Below are 22189 nucleotides of genomic sequence, written 5' to 3'. Positions count from 1 at the left end.
GGATTGGTGCCACAGGATTCCGGGCCGGGGTCGAAACGGAAACAGAATGGTGGGCCATGCCGCCACCATATGAGGCGGCCTGCACTGTAGCTGCAAAGGGTGGGCCATGCCGCCACGGCTTGTGGCGGCCGCACTGCGCTCTCGCCGACAACCTCATATGCCGTTAATTGGTGTTTATACATGCGATTTGATGCATGTGTGTGGCCGTGTAACAAGCAAGTTCATTTTACTTTAGTACATCATGTTATCACGGCCGAACAATCATAAGCGTACGATACAGGTGCTGCCCAAACTTTTCTCGATAAAAAACTGAGAAGAAAAAGGAGGCGCCGGAAAGAAAAGGGACGTAGGCTGGCCAGCGCGTGTCCTTGTCGGCGAGCACGCAGTGCGGCCGCCACAAGCCATGGCGGCATGGCCCACCCTTTGCAGCGGCAGAAGCGCGTCGCTGTCGAGCTACAGTGCAGGCCGCCTCATATGCTAGCGGCATGGCCACCATTCCCGTTTCCGTTTCGGTCCCGACCCGGAATCCCGTGGCAGCGACTGGCAGACTGGCAACGGGATCGGCCGCCTCACCTCGTGGCAGCAGGCGCCACGTGTCGCCCGACGCGCCCGCCGCCACGGCGAGGGGGTCTTTTTTGTCACTCTGAGCCAGGGATGGTCCTTTTTGTCATTTCAACTCGGCAGGTGGTCTCTTTTGACGAAAAATCCGGGAGAGAGGAGTTGCTGCTGCTCGAGACATGCCGCCGCAGGGTGTGGCGGCAGGGCCCACCAGCCCATCCAAACTCCGTTGCAGTAGCTGGACTCGCCTGGTAGCTGGTAATTCCAGCGTTGCCGCCTGCTGTCGTGGCGGCAGGGCCCACCAGCCCATCCAAACTCCGTTGCAGCAGCTGGACTCGCCTGGTAGCTGGTAATTCCAGCGTTGCCGCCTGCTGTCGTGGCGGCAGGTCCGGCCGCCTCCGCGCGTGGCGGCAGGGGCCACGTGTCGGCTGGTGCGCCTGCCGCCACGGCACAACTGGTCCTTTCTGTCAATTATTTTTAGAGATGGTCTTTTTCGTCAATTCAACTCGGCAGATGGTTCTTTTGGACAAAAATTCGAAGTTATGAGGACCGACTTTCTCTGCCGTGGCCGTGTTTGTATGGATTATCCATGAAGATTTAGCACTTTGGACACAAATCATTTGTCTCCACTCCACCATCTCAACAGAGAAACAGAGGTGATAAACTGATGTGCGGAGACCTGGAGCTGGAGGTGGAAGGGTGCGTACAAACGGAACAAGCTTCTTACCTGCTGAGCACAATTAGAATTGATAAAAGAAGATCGTAGTCTCAGTTTACGAAGACCCTTACATCATGTGTTTGCCAAGTTCGTATTCGTAAAATTGAAACATGTTTTTTGCATGTCCAAAGCAGCAGCGGATTTCGTGCTGTTACAAGGTTCGATGAATTGATATCAAAGATCTCTTGTACTTGTCGCAAATGCATCATGAGAAGTGTAGCAAAATTCTCTTCTGGAATGTATGCCTCTGAAAAAACCACTCATGTTTCCTCTTTAGGTGGAGAAAACAAATCCTTAAATTGGAGACAACACTTCTTGCAATAAATAAAGAAATAGCGAGAACACTGTTTTTATAGGGCAGCAAAATCTCAGGTTGACTGCAACTCAACCAAAGCAAATAAATTCGGATTCAGCTCAAAAATAAATAAATTCGGATTGCATTTTTTTAGGGAAATAAATTCGGATTGATTGCGTGGTGCGTGCAGGCACGCAAATTGCTCACTGGACTATTTATTTTTAGACAAGCTCACTGGACTAAATGAAAACCCCCCATGGGCCCTGAAACTTCACAGCCCAGCCCGCTTAGAAAAACGCCCAACGCTGCTAGTAGTAATTTCCACCCCCCTCGAGCGGGTGAATCCCCTCCGAACCAAAAAAATTCGAAAAGGGCCGAAAGCCCGAAACCTCCCGCCCTTTCCCCATTCCCCCCACCCCCGAGCGGCGGAGCCCCCTCCCCCCTCCTCCCGCGATGCCTCCCGGCGGCGGCGCGATCCGCGTGCTGAACGTGGCGGAGAAGCCGTCGGTGGCCAAGTCCGTGGCGGAGATCCTGTCGCGCGGGGGGATGCAGTCGCGGGCGGGCCGGTCCCGCTACAACCGCGTCTTCGAGTTCAACTACGCCATCGGCGCCCAGGCCTGCCACATGCTCGTCACCTCCGTCACGGGCCACCTCATGGAGCTCGACTTCGACGACCGCTACCGCCGCTGGTACTCCTGCGACCCCGCCGAGCTCTTCCACGCCCCCGTCCGCAAGGCCGTCCCCCAGGTACCCCTCCCTCTCTGCCCCCCTGCTCGCGCATTCCGCCGAACAGTTGGTGCGCGCGGGTACCGCGGCCTGTGAACGGTGGCCTATCGCGTTGCCTTTGATTGGTTCAGGCATTATGTTGGGGGTGTTTCGTGCCATCTATGTGCCCGCGTCTGTGGGGTTGGTTGCGTTCAGCACATAGGAAGTATATGCCTTACGGGAATTTTGTCGAGCAATGAATGTGCGGAGTGTTGTGGTGTGCTCTACCTTATTCCCTTAAGGATTTTTTGGGTATGCTGCTACTGAGGGTGCCTGATTGGTAGTGTCAACGGATGCCAATGCTGTTTTTGTTCATGCCACATTGCTACTCTTTGCAAGTAAATTTGTTAAATCCCACATCAGGAGCAATTTTTTCGGAGTTGAATGGATGTGGCTTGGTATCAATCACCTTTTGTCATTTGCTCAACCGCAAACTGTTTATGGTCACACACATGTATGCGATGCACCATAGGGATGTGGTACTAGGAGGGGAACACTGCAGGCTAAACTTGTGAATTGTTATTGCGGACATATTCGTGTACTTGTACTGTTGTTACTGGAAACTGCGATCAACCCCCTTTGGCAGAAATAGTGCTCATAGGAAACAGTTTATAATGGAATAAAAGTTTACCTACAGCTTCATTTAATTTCTAGCCCTTATAGGCTTTGGAGCAATATTTTCATACATTAAAATGTAAAAAAAACTTCAACTCTGAAGCTCATGCAGCAAAATGCGGAAGCCAAGCAAAGTACCGAAAGACCTGAGAAGAAACATGAGTACCAATGGTTTACACCAGTCATGTGGGTGTCCTCTCCTCCAGGCTCCAGCTTGATCTTTATTCTCCCATTCCAGCACCAGACAAATTTATACTGCCTCCTAGTTGCTTGAAACAGCCATAACAATGCTTAAGCTTGCTGGCTGATATTGTTTGACATTGCTTCATGTCCAAAAAGGGAAAGTGCGTTATGTCTAATGAAAGCTGGATGCGGAGGACCTGAGAGCATGTATTGTTTGGTGCTCTCCGTTCATCAGCTGCATTATTTGTTTTACTTTTGGTTCACTCTTGCGTTTTTTCGAGACACAAGGCTATTGCGTTTTCTTCAAAAAACTTTTGGTTTGCTCTTGGTACATTCTTCTCACTTCTGAGTTAATCGAGGAATACACAACCATGGTCAGGCTTCACTGTCAATATTCAGTTATCTATATTTGCTCAACACGTTGTGAACACACTGAGATTACCTTGTATTTTTGTTCAAAGCTATGATGGGCGTGGCATGATCATGACGTTAGTATAAGCTAAGTTTTTCTGAACTCGAGATCTATTGGTGAATTTTGTTTTTGAAGTGCAGGATAAACAGGACATAAAGAGAACATTGGAAGAGGAAGCTAGGACGTGTCAATGGCTTGTGTTATGGCTTGATTGTGATAGAGAGGGCGAGAATATCGCATATGAAGTGGTTGACATTTGTGCGGGCGCCAACCGTAATCTAAACATTTGGAGAGCTCGTTTCTCAGCTTTGATTCCCAGGTATTGATTGCTCCAGATTAATGGACCGTTTCCGTTAGTTTTTCTGTTATGGAAAGATGGCATATCCATTTCAGTTCAATTGTCTTACAAATTGAACTGCAGGGAAATACATGAAGCTGTGCAACATCTCGCCAGACCCAACAAGCTATTTGCTGATGCTGTGGATGCAAGACAGGTTACTTCAGTTTTGCATCTGATTGTCAAATTGTCATTGATGCTTAATATTCTTGTGTGCCAACTATCAACTCAAAACAAATACTACTACGATGCCAGCAAACAGAGAGCCATGAGAATATTCTGACGCTGTGCCTTTGTACTATTTTTGTACAAATAAACCTAAAACACACAAAGATGCTAGTACAAACTGTCCTGCTAATATTCTTCATTTTTCTCCAAAAGAATAGCATTAGTACTCCTCTTCTCATCAAACGAATAAACATTTGTTTGCGCCTTATTGCTGTCTTCAAAAGCACAGATAATGATAAGAATTTTTGTGCAGGAAATTGACCTTCGCATAGGTGCCTCCTTCACTAGGTTTCAAACAATGCTGCTAAAAGATGCATTTGTCCTTGATGTCAGTGGGGAAGAAAGGAATATGGTTCTGAGCTATGGTCCTTGCCAGGTACCTCACTATATAATATTAACTGAACATATTGAATGCATACGCATTATTATTCCCTGTCTAAGATTTTCATTTCATTCCAGTTTCCAACTCTAGGATTTATAGTTGAGCGTTTCTGGGAGATACAAGCTCACGAACCTGAAGAGTTCTGGACAATAAATTGTTCTCACACTTCAGATGAAGGCACCGCGTCGTTTATTTGGATGTAAGATTCGCTTCAGCCGTCCTGAACTTCAATCAGAAAAGTTGTGTGACATATTCTTGTTTGGCAGACGTGGCCATTTGTTTGATTACTCATCCGCTGTTGTGATCTATGAAATGTGTGTCCATGAACCAATGGCAACAGTGAGTCCTCACATCTTCTGTTTCACCACTGGTTACAATATTAACAATGATGGACAACTTTAATGACAGATCAGAGGTACCTATAGTTGTTTTATTTTATCTCTACAGGTACAGAATGTCAGGAATCAGGAGAAACTAAAATACCCTCCATACCCACTAAGTACCGTGGAGCTTCAGAAACGTGCTTCTAGGTGCTGCAGAATGAGTTCAGAGCACACAATGAAGGTATATTAGAAAACTAAATCCTTTTGGTGTCTTATTTTTTCTTAACAGTTTTGCTAGTAAAAAATGCATAGCTCTATTTCCTAATTGCTTCGTTTGCTGAACTCTTGTGCTATTCATACCAGGTGGCTGAAGAACTTTACCAAGCTGGATTCATTAGTTATCCCAGGACAGAGACTGATAGTTTCTCTCCAAACACTGATCTGCATGTCAGTTATGAATGCTAGTGTGCCTTGTCCATGTTTTTATTCATTGTCCTGATTCTGCTTACACATTCTTTCTAGATTTATATCTACAGTGTTGCACTTTTAACATATTTAACATGATATTATTTTGTTCCATGAAGGAAACCAAATTCTAAAGAACATGTAATCCTAAAAAAAGGAACATATTATAAAATAATTTTCTCTAGTGAATGTTAGTTTGGAAAAAAAGTAGCCATGGTCTCATAGGCATAGTTCTCCTGTTTCTTTCCGTTTGACCTGATGTAGATATATGTTACCACCTGATGATCTTCATTGCTGAATAACCATAAGAAAAATATAAAAGGCATCTCTACTGTCCAACTCATACTTGCGATGAATAAACATTTATTTACTCTCAAGTTGTTATTAATTTTCATTTGCTCATCCTGGCATGATTGCCCTGACATGGGTTGCTCCCTTTTACTTAGGCAATTGTACGTGAACAAGTGGATCATCCTGATTGGGGAACGTATGCCCAACGTCTTCTGAATCCTGAAGAAAGGCTCTGGAGAAATCCCAGCAATGGTGGTCATGATGACAAGGCACATCCTCCTATTCATCCAACAAAGTTTTCGACTGGTGAAAACAACTGGTCTCCAGACCACAAGGTACGTAGCACTACCAAATAGAAGAGAAATATCTATCAGCCTCACATCAGATTATAGTAATTTTTCAAATCTGTTGTTTTTATGCTCCACAAATCTAATAATGTTTTCCATATCTGTTTCTGCTGTCCAGAAAGTGTATGAGCTAGTCGTTCGCCATTTCCTTGCTTGTTGCTCCCAACCTGCAGTTGGAGCCGAGACAACTGTGGAAGTTGACATTGCCGGTGAACAGTTCAATGCATCAGGGCGTGTCGTACTTGCTGTGAGCATCCTCAAATGTTGCTATCATCTTCTATTGTTGCTTACGTCTATTAATCTACTACCCATATTTCAACAAACATGAAACTTGTCAGGTATCCTTATTCTCTGGCATGGAAATGTTATGATATCAGTAATAAAGTAACTTTACCCAATTTACAGAGACAATGTAGCTGTAATACCAGTTATACCAATATAGCTGAGAAACAAGCATAGAATAATGTATGTTATCTGCAATTACCTAATATTCAGAGGTGATGTAGCTTTAGCGGATTCCCTTATTTACTTAATGTTGACGTGGTGATATGTTTTGGTTGTTTTTAACATATGAGCTTAGAGCTGGGAAAGCTCATAGAAAATAACTTATTGCAATTTTGTTTATGATATAATATTTTCTGAAAAAGGGACACAAAGGGGAATTATATTTCTCAAAAATGAATCCGATAACCAACATGCAGTTTAACAATAAATGTGTGACAAATAATTGCTTCTCCTTGATGCTGATTGGTACTTAGGTGGCTTATTAGTAAACAGGGCCTTATGCTAGTACAGAGAAATGCTCTGCCCAGTGAACCCATGCAAGAAAAGTTATTTATCTTATTATTACTAGATTTATTAAACTGTCACCAAGGTTTTTTGGTCCAGCAAGAGTCATCCATTCTCTTATACATCTGGGATGTGTAAAAGTTCCTTTTTAATAAAAAACATTTATACTTTCTCTGTAGAAAAATTATTTGGACGTTTATCGTTATGACTCATGGGGTGGTTCATTACTTCCAACATACACCATCGGACAGCAGGTTTGCTACATTCTACCCTACTTCTATTCTACTCCCTCCGTTCCAAACTAAGTGTTGTGGTTTTAGTTCAAATTTGAACTAAAACCACGACACTACTTTGGAACCGAGGGAGTATTTGTTAAAACATTTCCTGTTAGTTTCTTCATGCCTCCTATGCAAGTTGAGATAAAAAAGAAGTCCCAGTATGGGAACATCTTCCAGAGGTCATATTTTGTGTTGAAATCTTGATACTTGTATGCTGTTGTAAATATTGGTGACACATAGGAAGGTTGCAATATATATTGTAGCATATCAGTCAGTATAATGGGTATGGATTAATTGCCTGATATCTGGCAACTCTAATATGTAGGGATCAATTGCTTGTCAATTCCTTCAAAAATGATTATGACCTTGAACATCTTTTTCCTTTTAATTTCAATGCAACAATATTTTTTAACGCCAATACAAAACCTTGCAGTTTGTTCCGACGTCTTTAACACTTGATTCAGGAGTAACTCGACCACCACCTCTTCTTGCTGAAGCTGACCTCCTTAGCTGCATGGATAAAGTACATGAATTCTTTTTGTCTTCTATGTTTACTCTTTATTACTCTAAAATGCTGAGTTGTGCAAATGTCTGACTCCCTTTGGTGCTATTTCCAGGCAGGAATCGGCACCGATGCAACCATGCATGAACACATAAAAAAGCTACTTGACCGTTGTTATGCAACCAAAGATGCAAATTCACGTTTCTCCCCAACAAATCTTGTGCGTTTCATGCCATACGAAAGCTCCATTATACCATTGCATGTAGATATATGCTATTTAAATGATTTTTATGGCTATAATTGTGTTTGTTAATAGTGTGTTCACAATATAGCGCCTCGTGCACCTTAGCTTGTTTAGCAACCCAGAAGTGCACTTAAGAAGTCTTTGCCCGCACTTTGTGAAGCGCCTCCTTAGCCACACTACTAAGTGCAACCTTTTCTTGAATGATATATTCAAAACTCAGGAGAGAAAATACACATAATTCTCATCTTGAATACTCCCTCCGATCCATATTAGTTGTCGGCTTGTCGCTGATTTAGTACAACTTTGTACTAAATCAATGACAACTAATATGGAACGAAGGGAGTACTTTGCTGTGGAAACTCCATCTCTTCCGTACGGAAGCCACTCTTATCATCAGTAATCTATGTAATACTTTTGATATCTGAAAGTAAGGTGCGTTTACATTTTGCTTATGTAAAACCTGCTTAATTTCTGAGTAAATAGCAGAATCCAATTGACCAATTCATATTAATGCAAATGTGACGCCTTCTGTTAGATTTCCTTCCCAATTAGTACTCATCATGTTTTTTACAGTCAAATTTTTTTATTTAGATTTTTTAATTGGGAATGGATAGCATTTCTCCAGTGTGCAGAAAGTAACAGTTCTTCCATTGACATGTTTTCATTGTTTTTTGTGTGTGTAAATGTAGGGGGAGGCGTTGGTAATGGGTTATGATGAAATGGGGTAAGCTAATTCTTATATCTATACCTTAAAAAAAAAGGATTGAACACCTCTACCTTTCAACTTATATTGGATGAAATGTACCTAGTTCCTCAAAGAAACTCAAAATTTTAGGTATGAGCTTTGGAAACCTTATTTACGAGCAATGATGGAATCTGACATGAAATCAGTTAGTGTCGGTACAAAGAGTAAAGCGCAAGTACTTGAGGGTTGTTTGCAGCAGATGAAGGCTTGTTTTCTGGACGTAAGTTGTAGTTTACTGAGCATTCCATGGTTGTCACCAATTGAATTAATACAGTCCCACCCAGTTGCTCTAAATTTATTATTTGTAAGTTGACCACTTGGTGATCATGTAGGCAAGGGCAAACAAAGTGAAGCTCCTTGATGCAATGGGAACATTCTTTGCTAGGTTTGGTGGATCCCTTTGATTTCCTTCTTTTCTTGCTGCACGTTTATAGCTTCACTTTGACTATTTTTCTTTTCTAGGTCAAATAGACCTATCAACGAGACACAAAATACCATTGAAGTTGTAAGACCCTGTGGTGCATGCAACGACTCTGAAATGTTGCTGAAGCGAAGGCCGGTAAATTGTCTTCCAGTGCTTCTTTTCATTTCTTCAGGGAATTGCGACGTGTCATGCTTGAGCTTTGCTTTTCTTGTCCCAGAATGGTGGTTTTATGGTTGGCTGTCGGGGCTTTCCTCAGTGTAGAAATGTAGTATGGCTGCCCGGGTCCCTTGCAGAAGCTGCTGTGACGCAACAAATTTGTCCTACCTGCGTTCCAGGTGATCATTAGTTCCCCATTTTTTGCTACTGTGCTACCAGTCTGGCTTATGTTTGCATGGCCTGAATATTCTGTTGTTTCTCTCAGTGAAATGATAATCCACCGCATTTACAGGTCCTGTTTATAAGATCCAATTTAAGTTCAACCGAAGGGATATCCCACCAAGTTTCGATGTTGATCACCTGGGTATGTTATCTTAACTTAAATTGCAGTTTTATACCTATTTTAGTTAACGTGGTATGACTTACTAGTGCTTAAGGTCATATCATGACATATCTATCCTTTACTCTGATAGGTTGCATTGGTGGATGTGATGATGTACTCAAAGAGCTTACAGAGATGAGTAGATTTCAACATCATAACCAGACTACGACGCCAGGTATGGATGTTTGTCCTCGTTGTCTGTTTCATACATGGGCCGACTGTTGTGCTCGTCCGTTTACAGTTCTAAATAAAGGTATAGTGTGTGGCAGTGTGGGGCTGAAATGAACACAGTTTTATGCTTACTTTCTTAATAGGAGCTTCCAGTTTTCTCTCATAAAGATAAAATGCTAAGCATGCTTGTTTTCTGTTCTTGCTTCTGCTGTATCCATGTCTTACTTTTCTGGACACATGACTATAATGGCCACTCATAAAAGCTTATTTTGTGACAAATTATATTACTTCACAGCAAGAAGCCAAAGCCAGACTCAGACTACATCTACGAGTGGTGTAAGGCAGGGGGCTCCAAGGCAGGATTTACCTACTGGTTCTCATTCAACGGGGCAATTTGCTAACCAGCACACACCTGCTGTGAACCCCCAAGGTTTCTGTTCATCCCCCAAGTGTCTCCATGGTTTGTTTTTCCAAATACATGACAAACATTCATTTCATTGACGCTTATTTTATCATCACATGACTTTGCAGGGAGAGGTCAAAGCCAGACTCCGAGTGGTGTCGGAGTAAGGCAGGGGACTCCAAGGCAGGATTTGCATACTGTTTTTCGTACGGCCAGCCAGTTTGCTAATGAGCAGCAGACACCTGGTGTGAATCCACAAGGCTTTCGTTCGACCCACACGGGCCTCACCCAAAACTCAAGAAATGCATCATCATCAGGTATGTAAAGTGCTACGTACTTCTCTATTCTTATCCAGAGCTGGTGCCTTAATCTTCAGTGACTTTTCAAATGCAGGTGAAGTACTCTGCACTACATGTGGAGAGGCCTGCATAAATCGAACGGCTAATACAGAGGCGAACAGAGGGAGGAAGTTCTATAAATGTCAAAATCCTGGATGCGGCTTTTTTGTGTATGCTGTTTTAACCCCTTATTGTGCAATATTTTTTATTGTGCAATATTTTGTCTGTGGCATGCATAAGTACCTGATACAAACTAATAGTCACAACAAAATTACTTGATCTTACTACCTGAAAGGCTGAAACCGTGGATGCATGTAGCACCACACTGCATATGTAACTGGCTCAATTAGGGCAATCACTACTTATGTAGAATTTCTTTGCATATATGATTGCTGAAAGCTTGCATCAAGTTAATAGTTGGCTTAATAGTTATGCTCGCCTGCTTGCTTTTGTTAATGGAATGCTTGCACCAAGCTTAATAGCCCAGTTCTCTTGCCTGACGCTCTGTACATACAATGCAGATGGGAAGACGAGCTGGATAACGTGGCGCCCAGGGGCCGTGGGCGCGGCAGCCGCGGTGGCGGCAGGCAAGCATCCGCGTCCGCATCTGCATCGGCAGGTCGTAGAGGCGGCGGGCGAGGCAGGAGGGGCCGGGGGAACGCCGACGCCGACGGCATGACGTTCGTCTCGGCGACCGGCGACACCGTGCACGGCTGCTGCTTCACCTGCGGCGACCCTTCCCACTTCGCCAACGCATGCCCAAACCGTGGGAGATAGCACGGATTGGCAGCATACATTTGCATGCACGAAGCAAATCTAGTACATCTATTATTTGTACTAAGTGTATCATAGGCATGTTAGTGATGTGGCAGTGCTGCTGCTCGTAAGCTGTCAAGTGAAGATGGATGCGTGAGCCTGTGTCAACTCACACACGAGACCTGCAAACACGCACGTGCCGGGGGGGAAGATCATCATACGCGAGAGGGAAAAGGCACACTTGCTCAAACTTAACGCTTACAAATGTCACAGAGAAACCAACGCTTCTTCCATGACATGAAGATCGGAATGATGGAGATGCACCCGTGCGTGGTGAGCTGCGTTGCACGTATGGTATGCAATCCATCCAGGTGAAGCTCTTTCCGACGGTTCCAACCCTCAGGAATTCCATCGTCCATTCCGCCCCCAAAGTCTTAGTCAAAAAAGTGGAGCGGAAAAAATGGATCATGTCACCACCTTTTCTCCCTCGCCCTATTACCATCGGTAAGCAACCACTGTTTTCGTCAGGTCGCTTTCGTGATGCGTGACCACAGCATTCACCGGACGCTAATAGCCTTTTGGCTGATCAGACCGCTGATGAATGATGGGTGAGGTCGTTAGGTGTGACCGTTTGTTTCCCTCGGTGACTTGTCAATCATGCACTCTGATGTAGCCCATCTCACCTGCAGCTCGACTGCTCGACGACTTTGAATGCGCAGCAGTTCCTCTTAAAAAAACATTAGATTTGCCCTAATCATGTGCAATTGACCAGCCTTTTTTACTTTACCAAGTGATGAGTGAGACCAGAATATATATATATATATATATATACACACACACGAGAGGGGAGGAGAGGAGGCATTGAAATGTATGCCCAGGTAGGTAGGTTCCACACAAACGGTGTCGGCAGGCGGCATATCTACAGCTTTGCAGAGATGCTTCAGCAGGAGTACATTACCTTGATCGATCGGAAAGATTCGTAAAGACAGGCTTATTATACGTATGTACGTACCTGGAAAACCTTGGAAGCGATGTTTCCATGATCAGAAAGACTCGTAACGAGGACGACACACAACCGATCCATCCATCAAAGTAGCCTAGCCTAGCTCAGCTTGCTAGCTTTTGTGGCCCGATCATTACCCACGTACGCCCACCGCTTAGCATATATGCTGCAGCAGCAGTGCAGCTAGACTGCCTGCATGTGTTGCTACTGTACGTACATTCCTCTGCATATGTTGCTACTACAAGCTGCTATCATTACGTATTTATGCTTGCTATAAAGGAAAGGAGGCTTTAAGCTTCTTATTATGCCCTAATCTCTCTCTCTCTCTCTCTCTCTCTCTCTCTCTCTCTCTCTCTAACACGCAGACAGAATTGTATTAACAAGGAAGGCTTCAAGTTCAAGATTCTAAAAACAGCAATATGCTAAGAGAAAGATGGTACTGCTTAATAAATAAATTGCTCTGCAGAATATCTGAAACCTTGTCAAATTATCGACCAAAAAAAAAACACTAAGGCAACTGATATCCACGACCAAAGAACTGGGTGTCGGATGGCTAAGAAACATGCCGTCCAAGCTATCAGAAGAATCATGGAGGATCGATCGATGATCGCCTGGGCCGACGTCCATCTGTGATCAATATGCGAGGGACAGACGTTTACCTCAAAGAAAACGCGGCGCCTGCTCCGATTCCCAGCTTGGCCAACAAAACAAGCTGCAGCTAGCCGCCGTCGTCTCCGATAGAAGAAGGGTTGAGTTGGGGGGAATGAAGCCTGGTCCGAAACCGCGCACGCACGCCGTCGATCGATCCGGGGTCCGGCCGTCGTGCGAGCCAGGTCTCCAACCAGACACATTCCCCTCAACTGCCATGCACCGGACCGGAGGTAAGAGAGATATGAGAGAGGGAGTAGGCGATCTAGAGAGAGATAGAGAGACAGAGATCATATATATGGCCTCATGTGCACGCTTGGTGGCGCCAGAGAGGGAGAGATGTAGCCATGAAGCACAGCTTGTTTCTTTTTCTGAATGTTGGCAGGAGAACTGCCAAATTCATTGATCAGAAGAAGGTGTTACAAGAGAAGCCACAGCTTGTGTCTTGCAAGCGCGCGAGGCAAATGGAAGGACGCTGGCCGCTACGCCGCTTTTCCAACCCTTATGGCAGACGAGCTGCCACATGCATGCTTCTTTGATTCGCCGCTTGTTGCTTTCACACACCACATCTCCCATAAACAACAAATGAACCTGATTAATTAAGCCCTACTTATTCTTAATCGTCGATCGACATAAACTAGGTACCGAGTGCATTCTGCTTCCTCCATCCCAAATTAGTTGTTTTAGATTGTCAAGGTACAGAACAGTAAAACGTGTCTAAGTTTAATGCAACTTTTACCTTTTTAAAAAAGGGTTTTTGGTAAGTATCAGCCGATTGAGATTTCCTTAAGACTCGGTCGATTCATAAAAAATGCAACTTCAGTTTGGTGAAAGGTATCGGGTTACAACTTTCACTAAACCGAGGTTGCACTTTTCTAAACCGATTGTGACATAAAAAATTCTCAGTTGATTGAGACACGAAACTTTTCTAAACTGATTGAGACTTAAAAATAATCTCTGTCGATTGAGACACGGACAGACGACCCTGGCCCTTCATTGTGAACTTAGAATATATTTTGCCTCATTTTGTTATTATCTTTTAGACATAAAGTTATACTCAATTGTTATGATTATGAGGCAGATGGCAGTGGACAACTCATGCATGTATTTTTCGGGGAGTAAAGAATCATATCCAATTGCTTGAAACTTCACTAGAAAATGTTGAATTTTATAAAATTGTGTTGAATTATGTCATACATATATGTGGGTTAGAATTGTCCGTCTAGTCAGTTTTTCTTTTAAACCTCATGCGAGGGTAGGGGGCTCCTACATTTCATTAAGAAGAATAAAGATGATCCAATTTATAAGGAAAACCGAACCAAAAACCTAACATTCTTGGTTAATCAGGAAAACCGAGTGAAAACCAAGAAAAAACAGAAAAAGACACTAGAGCTTGAGGATAGGGACAAAAGCCGTCTAGTCAGTTGCCATCATCCTTTTGACATGTCAATTTGGAAAACATAATAGCATAGGATAAAAGCCATCATAAGGTCGCAACTAAGGGTAAAATATAACAATTTTAAGTGAGATAAGAGAGCTATCACAAGATCCAAGGTTTGTGGTTAGCTTGAGAGTGCGGCCGTTACCATGTACTCCTCGTCTATATAGTTGGAATCTCCTCGGCGCTTTTTATATCGTGCGTTCTGATTTATTTCCCTTCCCTCATCTATCTCAGTTTTTTTTCAAAACCCACCGACGTATTAAATTTTTCTCAAAAACCTGTATTCACGTGAGACAAAAACGACCTGAAAGCAATATGAGGGATTAAATTTATCCGATATGAAAAGTTGAGGGACTAAGCTTTGCTGGTTTTGAGTTGAGGGACCATTTCTATACTTTTGAAAGAGTTGAGGGATGAAAAAATATACTTTTCCTTTTGGGTTAATTTGATAAATGTCACTCCAAGTTTGGCGATTCCGAGAAATGCCACTGCAATTTTCAAACTTAGAAAAATGCCATTTCATGCCATTTCCAGTGGCATTTTTTGAAGTCTGCAGTGGCATTTTTCAAAGTTTGAAAAAATTGCAGTGGCATTTTTCAAAATTTGAAAATTGCAGTGGCATTTTTATGAATCATCATAATTGGAGTGACATTTATCTAATTAACCCTTTCCTTTTTAGTTTAAATTTGAACTGAAACCACGACACTTATTATGGATCAGATGGAGTAATATATTTTTTTCTACAAACTTGATCAAAGTTTATAAAATGTGTCTTTAGACAAAGCTAATATGCGTCATGAGTAAAAAAGAGGGAGTATTTTGGAACATTGATGGTGCCACTTAGGCTTAGCTTACTGATTATCTGAGCCAGCATTAGCATCTGACATGGCAGCTAACACTTTGACATAGCATGCACGCGTGTGTACATGGTTTTATTCGCAAGCAAGGGATTGGCTTCTTTCGCTTTTGCAGGTCGACGCACAGCTAGCGCGCGAGTCTGTTGCGTTGTTCTGATTCCAGGCTTAACCCTTAAGAAACCGGCCAGCGTGCACGTCTGCAGCAACATAGCTGGGACTCTTTTTCTGCATGCATGGGACGATGTGAAATGGGCGGTGGGGGAAGCTAGGCGGTGAAGAATCACAAGTAACTTGAGTGTTGGGTTTGTGTGTGAGGTGTAATGATCATTTTTACATGAGTGTTGGGAATCTGCACTAATCTTTTTTACTCAGCCTCCCAGCAGGCTACCATTTCCTTGTTGGTGGTGTTCTTTCTTGCTTTTAGCTTTTAGTTTTGCAGATGAGATGGGCGTGTGAACGATGAGAATGGAATGGTAGTATGGCAGGCTTTGGCTCCTCTTCCTTTGATGTGTAGAGTGTTTTTTTTTGAGAAACACCTGTAATTTATTTGTACTTATAACAATTACAGGTACACTGATTTGGATCTAAAATCTAAGAAAAAATAAGGTAACTCCTATTACTAAGAATTACAATGAAATCACTTGGAAACACCATCTTCACTGTATCAATCTCTGTTGAAAGAAATACTTCAAAGACTTCGGTAAAGAGACAACAATTGAACTGGAGCAACGATGTTGTCACCTTTTCACCCGCAGAAACATTATCAATAACGGTTTTTTAAAGCGCCTTGAGTCGCCCATCCAGAAAGATGGGAGGCCTTGATCGATGAACATACTTGTGCCGGGATGATCTCCTAGAAGTGCAGGACGTCGGATCACCATATCTTCACCATGGCATCTATGAAAGATTTCAACTTCACAAAGAATGAAAACAACAACAAAAGTTTGACACCACAACATAAACTCATCAGATGAGATTTGCATCTGCGAGGACAGAAAACTCTCTAATCTCATGGCACCGCCAAAAGAACGAGAGTAAATTTACCCTCACATAATACGATGACCACTAAACGATGATGAAGAATGTAGAACTTTTGAAGATGTGAGGTCTCCCAACCTTCCAGCGCCAGGATGGCAGCCGAATGCGAGGGGACCAAAAATTCCGTCGTGGCGGTGGCGCCGACTGCAGCTAATGAAACTGAAAGCACAAGTGCTCCCTGGGTGATTTTGGTAGTTAATGTCAACATATCTCTTGTTAGACTAATACTTTTGTTAGGAAATATGCAATTTGTATTTCCAGGAGGCCATATGCCAGTATATATACATGTACATTATGGAATATATGCAGGAAACCCTTGTATAATAGGGTAAATACGAAAGGTTACGTGGCTATAAATATAATACTCTAACACCCCCTCCCCCCCTCAAACTCATGATGGATTAACAACACTGAGTTTCGAGAGATAGAAGCCATGTTGCACTCTAGTCTGGGCCTTCGTCAGAAAATCCGCCAACTGTAACTCGGAAGGCACATACTAAAGAGCAATAACCTGATCCCGCACATTAATGCACACATAGAAAGCATCAACACCAATATGCTTGGTGAGCTCGTGCTTCACAGGATCGCACGCAATGCTAATAGCACCTGTACTGTTAGATAAGAGCAGAGTAGGTGTAGTAACAGAAACACCAAAATCCTGAAGTAACCACCATAACCAAGTCACCTCTGCCGTTGAAAGAGCCATAGCTCGTAACTCAGCCTCTGCACTCGAACGGGAAACTGCAGTCTATTTCTTCGTCTTCCAGGCAATGAGAGAACCACCAAGAAAAACACAGTAAGCAGAAAGTGAACGACGATCCGAGGGATCACTAGACCATGTAGCATCCGAATAGGCCTGAAGCTGTAAAGAACTGGAGCAAGGAAAGAATAGACGGTGAGAAATCATGCCCCAAAGATATCGAAGAACATGAAGGCGGTGACTATAGTGAACCGAAGTGGGAGCAGAGACAAACTGACTCAGAATATGAACCGGATAAGAGATATCCTGACGAGTGACAACTAGTTAGACAAGACTCCCAACAAGATGACAATAATGCATTGGGTCCGGCAAGGGGTCACCATCAGTATCACGGAGGTGAGAATTGAGCTCCATGGGAGTCTCAACAATGCGCTCATCGGTAAGAGCAACACGAGCAAGAAGATCCTGTATATACTTTTCCTGGGATATAAAAAAGCCATCAGAGGTAGAAGAGACTTCAATCCCAAGAAAGTAGTGAAGAGGTCCAAGATCGGACATAAGAAACTGCTCACTAAGACGGGCCTTTACAAAGGCAATATACTCAGGGTCGTCGCTAGTGATGATCATGTCATCAACATAGAGAAGAAGAAGAGTCCGCCCACGAGGAGAAAGGTGGACAAACAATGTTGGATCATGAGCACTCGTTGAAAAACCAACGACAGTCACCACAGAGGCAAAAATCTCAAACCAGGCGCGGGGGGCTTGCTTAAGGCCATAGAGAGAGCGACGAAGACGACATACCATGCCATCAGGAATAGAATACCCAGGTGGTCGCTACATGTATACCTCTTCACGCAGGTCACCGTTAAGAAAGGCATTCTTAACATCAAGCTGAGATACAGACCAGTGGCGTGCAGAGGCCACGACAAGAAGTGTACGAATAGTGGTCATATGGGCCACATGAGCAAAAGTCTCGTCGTAATCACGACCACGCTCCTGCTGAAAGCCACGAGCCACAAGACAAGCTTTGTAACGCTCAAGAGAACCATCAGAGCGAGTCTTAACCTTGTAGACCCACGTACAAATGATTGGACGGACACCCGGAGGAAGAGAAACAAGATCCCATGTATCATTGCATTCAAGAGCAGCAATCTCCTCTGCCATCACAAACTGCCATTCAGGATGAACAACAACCTCATGATAAGAAGTCGGCTCAAGAACAGCAGCACCAACGATTGAAAAACCAAGGCGATCAACAGGCGGAAGCGGACGAGGACACAAGCCATAGGTAGGTTGAGACAAGGAGGACGACACATCAACATATGCATCCACATTACGTGAACGACGAGTGTAATACTGAGGAAAATATGGAATAATACGAGGAGGAGTAACCGAGGTAGAATCAGGAGGTGGAGACGAAGAAATCACCGGGGATGAAGGTGCAACATCTGGTGACATGTGAGGTGAGGAAACCGTGGGAGATGGTGGCGGCAAATCAACAAGATGTGGAGAAGTAGAGTGAGTAGGACGGAGAGACAAGGGCTCAACTGGAGTGATAGGTGTGTCAGGGAAAGTGAGGAAAGAGATATCCTCCACTGAAAAGGTCGAGGAAGATGGACGCGGATAGAAGGGACGAGACTCATTAAAAGTCACATCCCGAGAAATACGCATCCGACGAACGATAGCATCCCAACAACGATAGCCCTTATGCTTATCACTATAGCCTAAGAAAACACACTAAACAGACTGAGTAGTCAGTTTTGTGCGTTCATGAGGGGCAAGAATAACATAGCAAACACAAGAAACAAGAGAAGCATTGAATAATCAGGAGAACGATCAAAGAGACACTCAAAAGGAGCACCACCCTAGAGAGTAGGGGACAGCTGAAGGTTGATGAGATAGGTGGAGGTGAAGATAGCATCGGCCCAAAAATGAGGTGGAAGAGAAGTGGCGATCATCAAAGCACGAGCCGTCTCAAGAAGGTGACGATGCTTTTGCTCAGTCATGCTATTCTGAACATGAGCACCAGGACAAGAGAACTGAGGAAGAGTGCCCTGCTCAGCAAGAACACCACGCAACATCTTGGAAATATACTCGCCAGCGGAGTCAGCACAGAACACACGAATAGGCGAAGAGAACTAAGTGTGAACCATGGCAGCAAAACACATGAATATGAGAAGTCATAAAATAAAGCCAAGTGTAACGAGAGAAATCATCTATGAAAATAATATAGTAAAGATGGCCCCCTTTCAAACCGAAGGGAGCTGGACCCCATACATCAAAATGGACTAAATCAAAAGGACACTGAGACACCGACTCACTAGTAGGATAAGGTAACTAAATCTGTTTTCCTAGTCTACAACCCTGACACTCTAAAGAGACATCTCCCAAGACAGACCCCAGAAGACCTCGACAAACTAATTAAGTTCGGGGTGCCGCACTCATGAGAGTGTTCGGTCTTCTCACACCATGTTATGGGTGCTTAAGCCCCTGGTGTATTGGCCGTACCAAAGTGTACGGTTGCATAATGTCATGACTGAACATATTTGTATGAAAACAGATGAACATAATAATAGATAAGAGCTATGTATTGTTTATTAAAAAAGGGCTGCTATGAAAGCAGAACAATACAAATAGAGCGATAAACAAGAGATGGGATTATTTGACATATCCCCCTCCAGGGGTAAGCTCCGGGACTTTAAGTAAAACAGGCATTAAGCTTGTTATAGAGACCACCTGGACATTTGACGCGGCTTGTTCTCTCCCTGGCTATTGCATCGTGAAGGAAATATGCCCTAGAGGCAATAATAAAGTTATTATTTATTTCCTTATAATCATGATAAATGTTTATTATTCATGCTAGAATTGTATTAACCGGAAACATAATACATGTGTGAATACATAGACAAACAAAGTGTCACTAGTATGCCTCTACTTGACTAGCTCGTTAATCAAAGATGGTTATGTTTCCTGACCATGAACAATGAGTTGTTATTTGATTAACGAGGTCACATCATTAGTTGAATGATCTGATTGACATGACCCATTCCATTAGCTTAGCACACGATCGTTTAGTATGTTGCTATTGCTTTCTTCATGACTTATACATGTTCCTATGACTATGAGATTATGCAACTCCCGTTTGCCGGAGGAACACCTTGGGTGCTACCAAACGTCACAACGTAACTGGGTGATTATAAAGGAGCATTACAGGTGTCTCCAAAGGTAGATGTTGGGTTGGCGTATTTCGAGATTAGGATTTGTCACTCCGATTATCGGAGAGGTATCTCTGGGCCCTCTCGGTAATACACATCACATAAGCCTTGCAAGCATTACAACTAATATGTTAGTTGTGAGATGATGTATTACGGAACGAGTAAAGAGACTTGCCGGTAACGAGATTGAACTAGGTATTGGATACCGACGATCGAATCTCGGGCAAGTAACATACCGATGACAAAGGGAACAACGTATGTTGTTATGCGATCTGACCGATAAAGATCTTCGTAGAATATGTAGGAGCCAATATGGGCATCCAGGTCCTGCTATTGGTTATTGACCAGAGACGTGTCTCGGTCATGTCTACATTGTTCTCGAACCCGTAGGGTCCGCACGCTTAAGGTTACGATGACAGTTATATTATGAGTTTATACATTTTGATGTACCGAAGGTTGTTCGGAGTCCCGGATGTGATCACGGACATGACGAGGAGTCTCGAAATGGTCGAGACGTAAAGATTGATATATTGGAAGCCTATATTTGGATATCGGAAGTGTTCCGGGTGAAATCGGGATTTTACCGGAATACCGGGAGGGTTACCGGAACCCCCCGGGAGCTATTTGGGCCATAGTGGGCCTTAGTGGAAAAGAGAAGGGGCTGCCCTAGATGGGCTGCGCGCCCCCCTTCCCCTAGTCCTATTAGGACTAGGAGAGGTGGCCGGCCCCCTCCTCCTCTTTTCCCCTCCGAGGAATCCTAGTTGGACTAGGATTGGAGGGGGAATCCTACTCCCAGAGGGAGTAGGACTCTCCTGCGCCTCCCCCCTTGGCCGGCCAGCCTCCCCTCCTCTCCTCCTTTATATACGGAGGCAGGGGCACCTCTAAACACACAAGTTGACACAAGTTGATCCACGTGATCGATTCCTTAGCCGTGTGCGGTGCCCCCTGCCACCATATTCCTCGATAATACTGTAGCGGAGTTTAGGCGAAGCCCTGCTGCTGTAGTTCATCAAGATCGTCACCACGCCGTCGTGCTGACGAAACTCTTCCCCGACACTTTGCTGGATCGGAGTCCGGGGATCGTCATCGAGCTGAACGTGTGCTCGAACTCGGAGGTGCCGTAGTTTCGGTACTTGATCGGTTGGATCGAGAAGACGTACGACTACTTCCTCTACGTCGTGTCATCGCTTCCGCAGTCGGTCTACGTTGGGTACGTAGACAATACTCTCCCCTCGTTGCTATGCATCACATGATTTTGCGTGTGCGTAGGAAATTTTTTGAAATTACTACGAAACCCAACAATGGCATCCGAGCCTAGGTTATTGATGTTGATGTTATATGCACGAGTAGAACACAAGTGAGTTGTGGACGATACAAGTCATACTACCTACCAGCATGTCATATTTTGGTTCGGCGGTATTGTTGGACGAGACGACCCAGACCAACCTTACGCGTACGCTTACGCGAGACCGGTTCCCTCGACGTGCTTTGCACAGAGATGGCTTGCGGGCGACTGTCTCTCCAACTTTAGTTGAACCAAGTATGGCTACGCCCGGTCCTTGCGAAGGTTAAAACGGAGTCTATTTGACAAACTATCGTTGTGGTTTTGATGCGTAGGTGAGATTGGTTCTTACTTAAGCCCGTAGCAGCCACGTAAAACAAGCAACACCAAAGTAGAGGACGTCTAACTTGTTTTTGCAGGGCATGTTGTGATGTGATATGGTCAAAGCATGATGCTGAATTTTATTGTATGAGATGATCATGTTTTGTAACCGAGTTATCGGCAACTGGCAGGAGCCATATGGTTGTCGCTTTATTGTATGCAATGCAATCGCGATGTAATGCTTTACTTTATTACTAAACGGTAGTGATAGTCGTGGAAGCATAAGATTGGCGAGACGACAACGATGCTACGATGGAGATCAAGGTGTCGCGCCGGTGACGATGGTGATCATGACGGTGCTTCGGAGATGGAGATCACAGGCACAAGATGATGATGGCCATATCATATCACTTATATTGATTGCATGTGATGTTTATCTTTTATGCATCTTATCTTGCTTTGATTGACGGTAGCATTATAAGATGATCTCTCACTAAATTATCAAGAAGTGTTCTCCCTGAGTATGCACCGTTGCCAAAGTTCGTCGTGCCCAGACACCACGTGATGATCGGGTGTG

General features: G+C 43.9%; 1 protein-coding gene across 1 annotated transcript; it reads left to right on the top strand.

The window, feature by feature from the left end:
- The first annotated feature begins 1962 nt into the window (after positions 1-1962).
- On the top strand, positions 1963-11246 carry LOC123093258 (DNA topoisomerase 3-alpha). Its single transcript, XM_044515165.1, has 24 exons — positions 1963-2318; positions 3687-3865; positions 3968-4040; positions 4365-4487; positions 4571-4692; positions 4760-4832; positions 4941-5057; positions 5180-5263; positions 5728-5907; positions 6038-6166; positions 6888-6962; positions 7420-7509; positions 7604-7708; positions 8422-8456; positions 8568-8697; positions 8810-8862; positions 8940-9036; positions 9119-9236; positions 9350-9421; positions 9531-9614; positions 9906-10040; positions 10142-10330; positions 10407-10521; positions 10873-11246. Exons 1-24 carry the CDS (start codon positions 2025-2027, stop codon positions 11126-11128), a joined length of 2928 nt encoding a protein of 975 aa, XP_044371100.1. The 5' UTR covers positions 1963-2024; the 3' UTR covers positions 11129-11246.
- Positions 11247-22189: the final 10943 nt, after the last annotated feature.

This window comes from Triticum aestivum, chromosome 4B, assembly GCF_018294505.1.
Source record: "Triticum aestivum cultivar Chinese Spring chromosome 4B, IWGSC CS RefSeq v2.1, whole genome shotgun sequence".
Classification (NCBI taxonomy): Eukaryota; Viridiplantae; Streptophyta; class Magnoliopsida; order Poales; family Poaceae; genus Triticum; species Triticum aestivum.
Note: the sequence above shows the minus strand (reverse complement) of the source record. Positions and strands in the feature narration are given on the sequence as shown.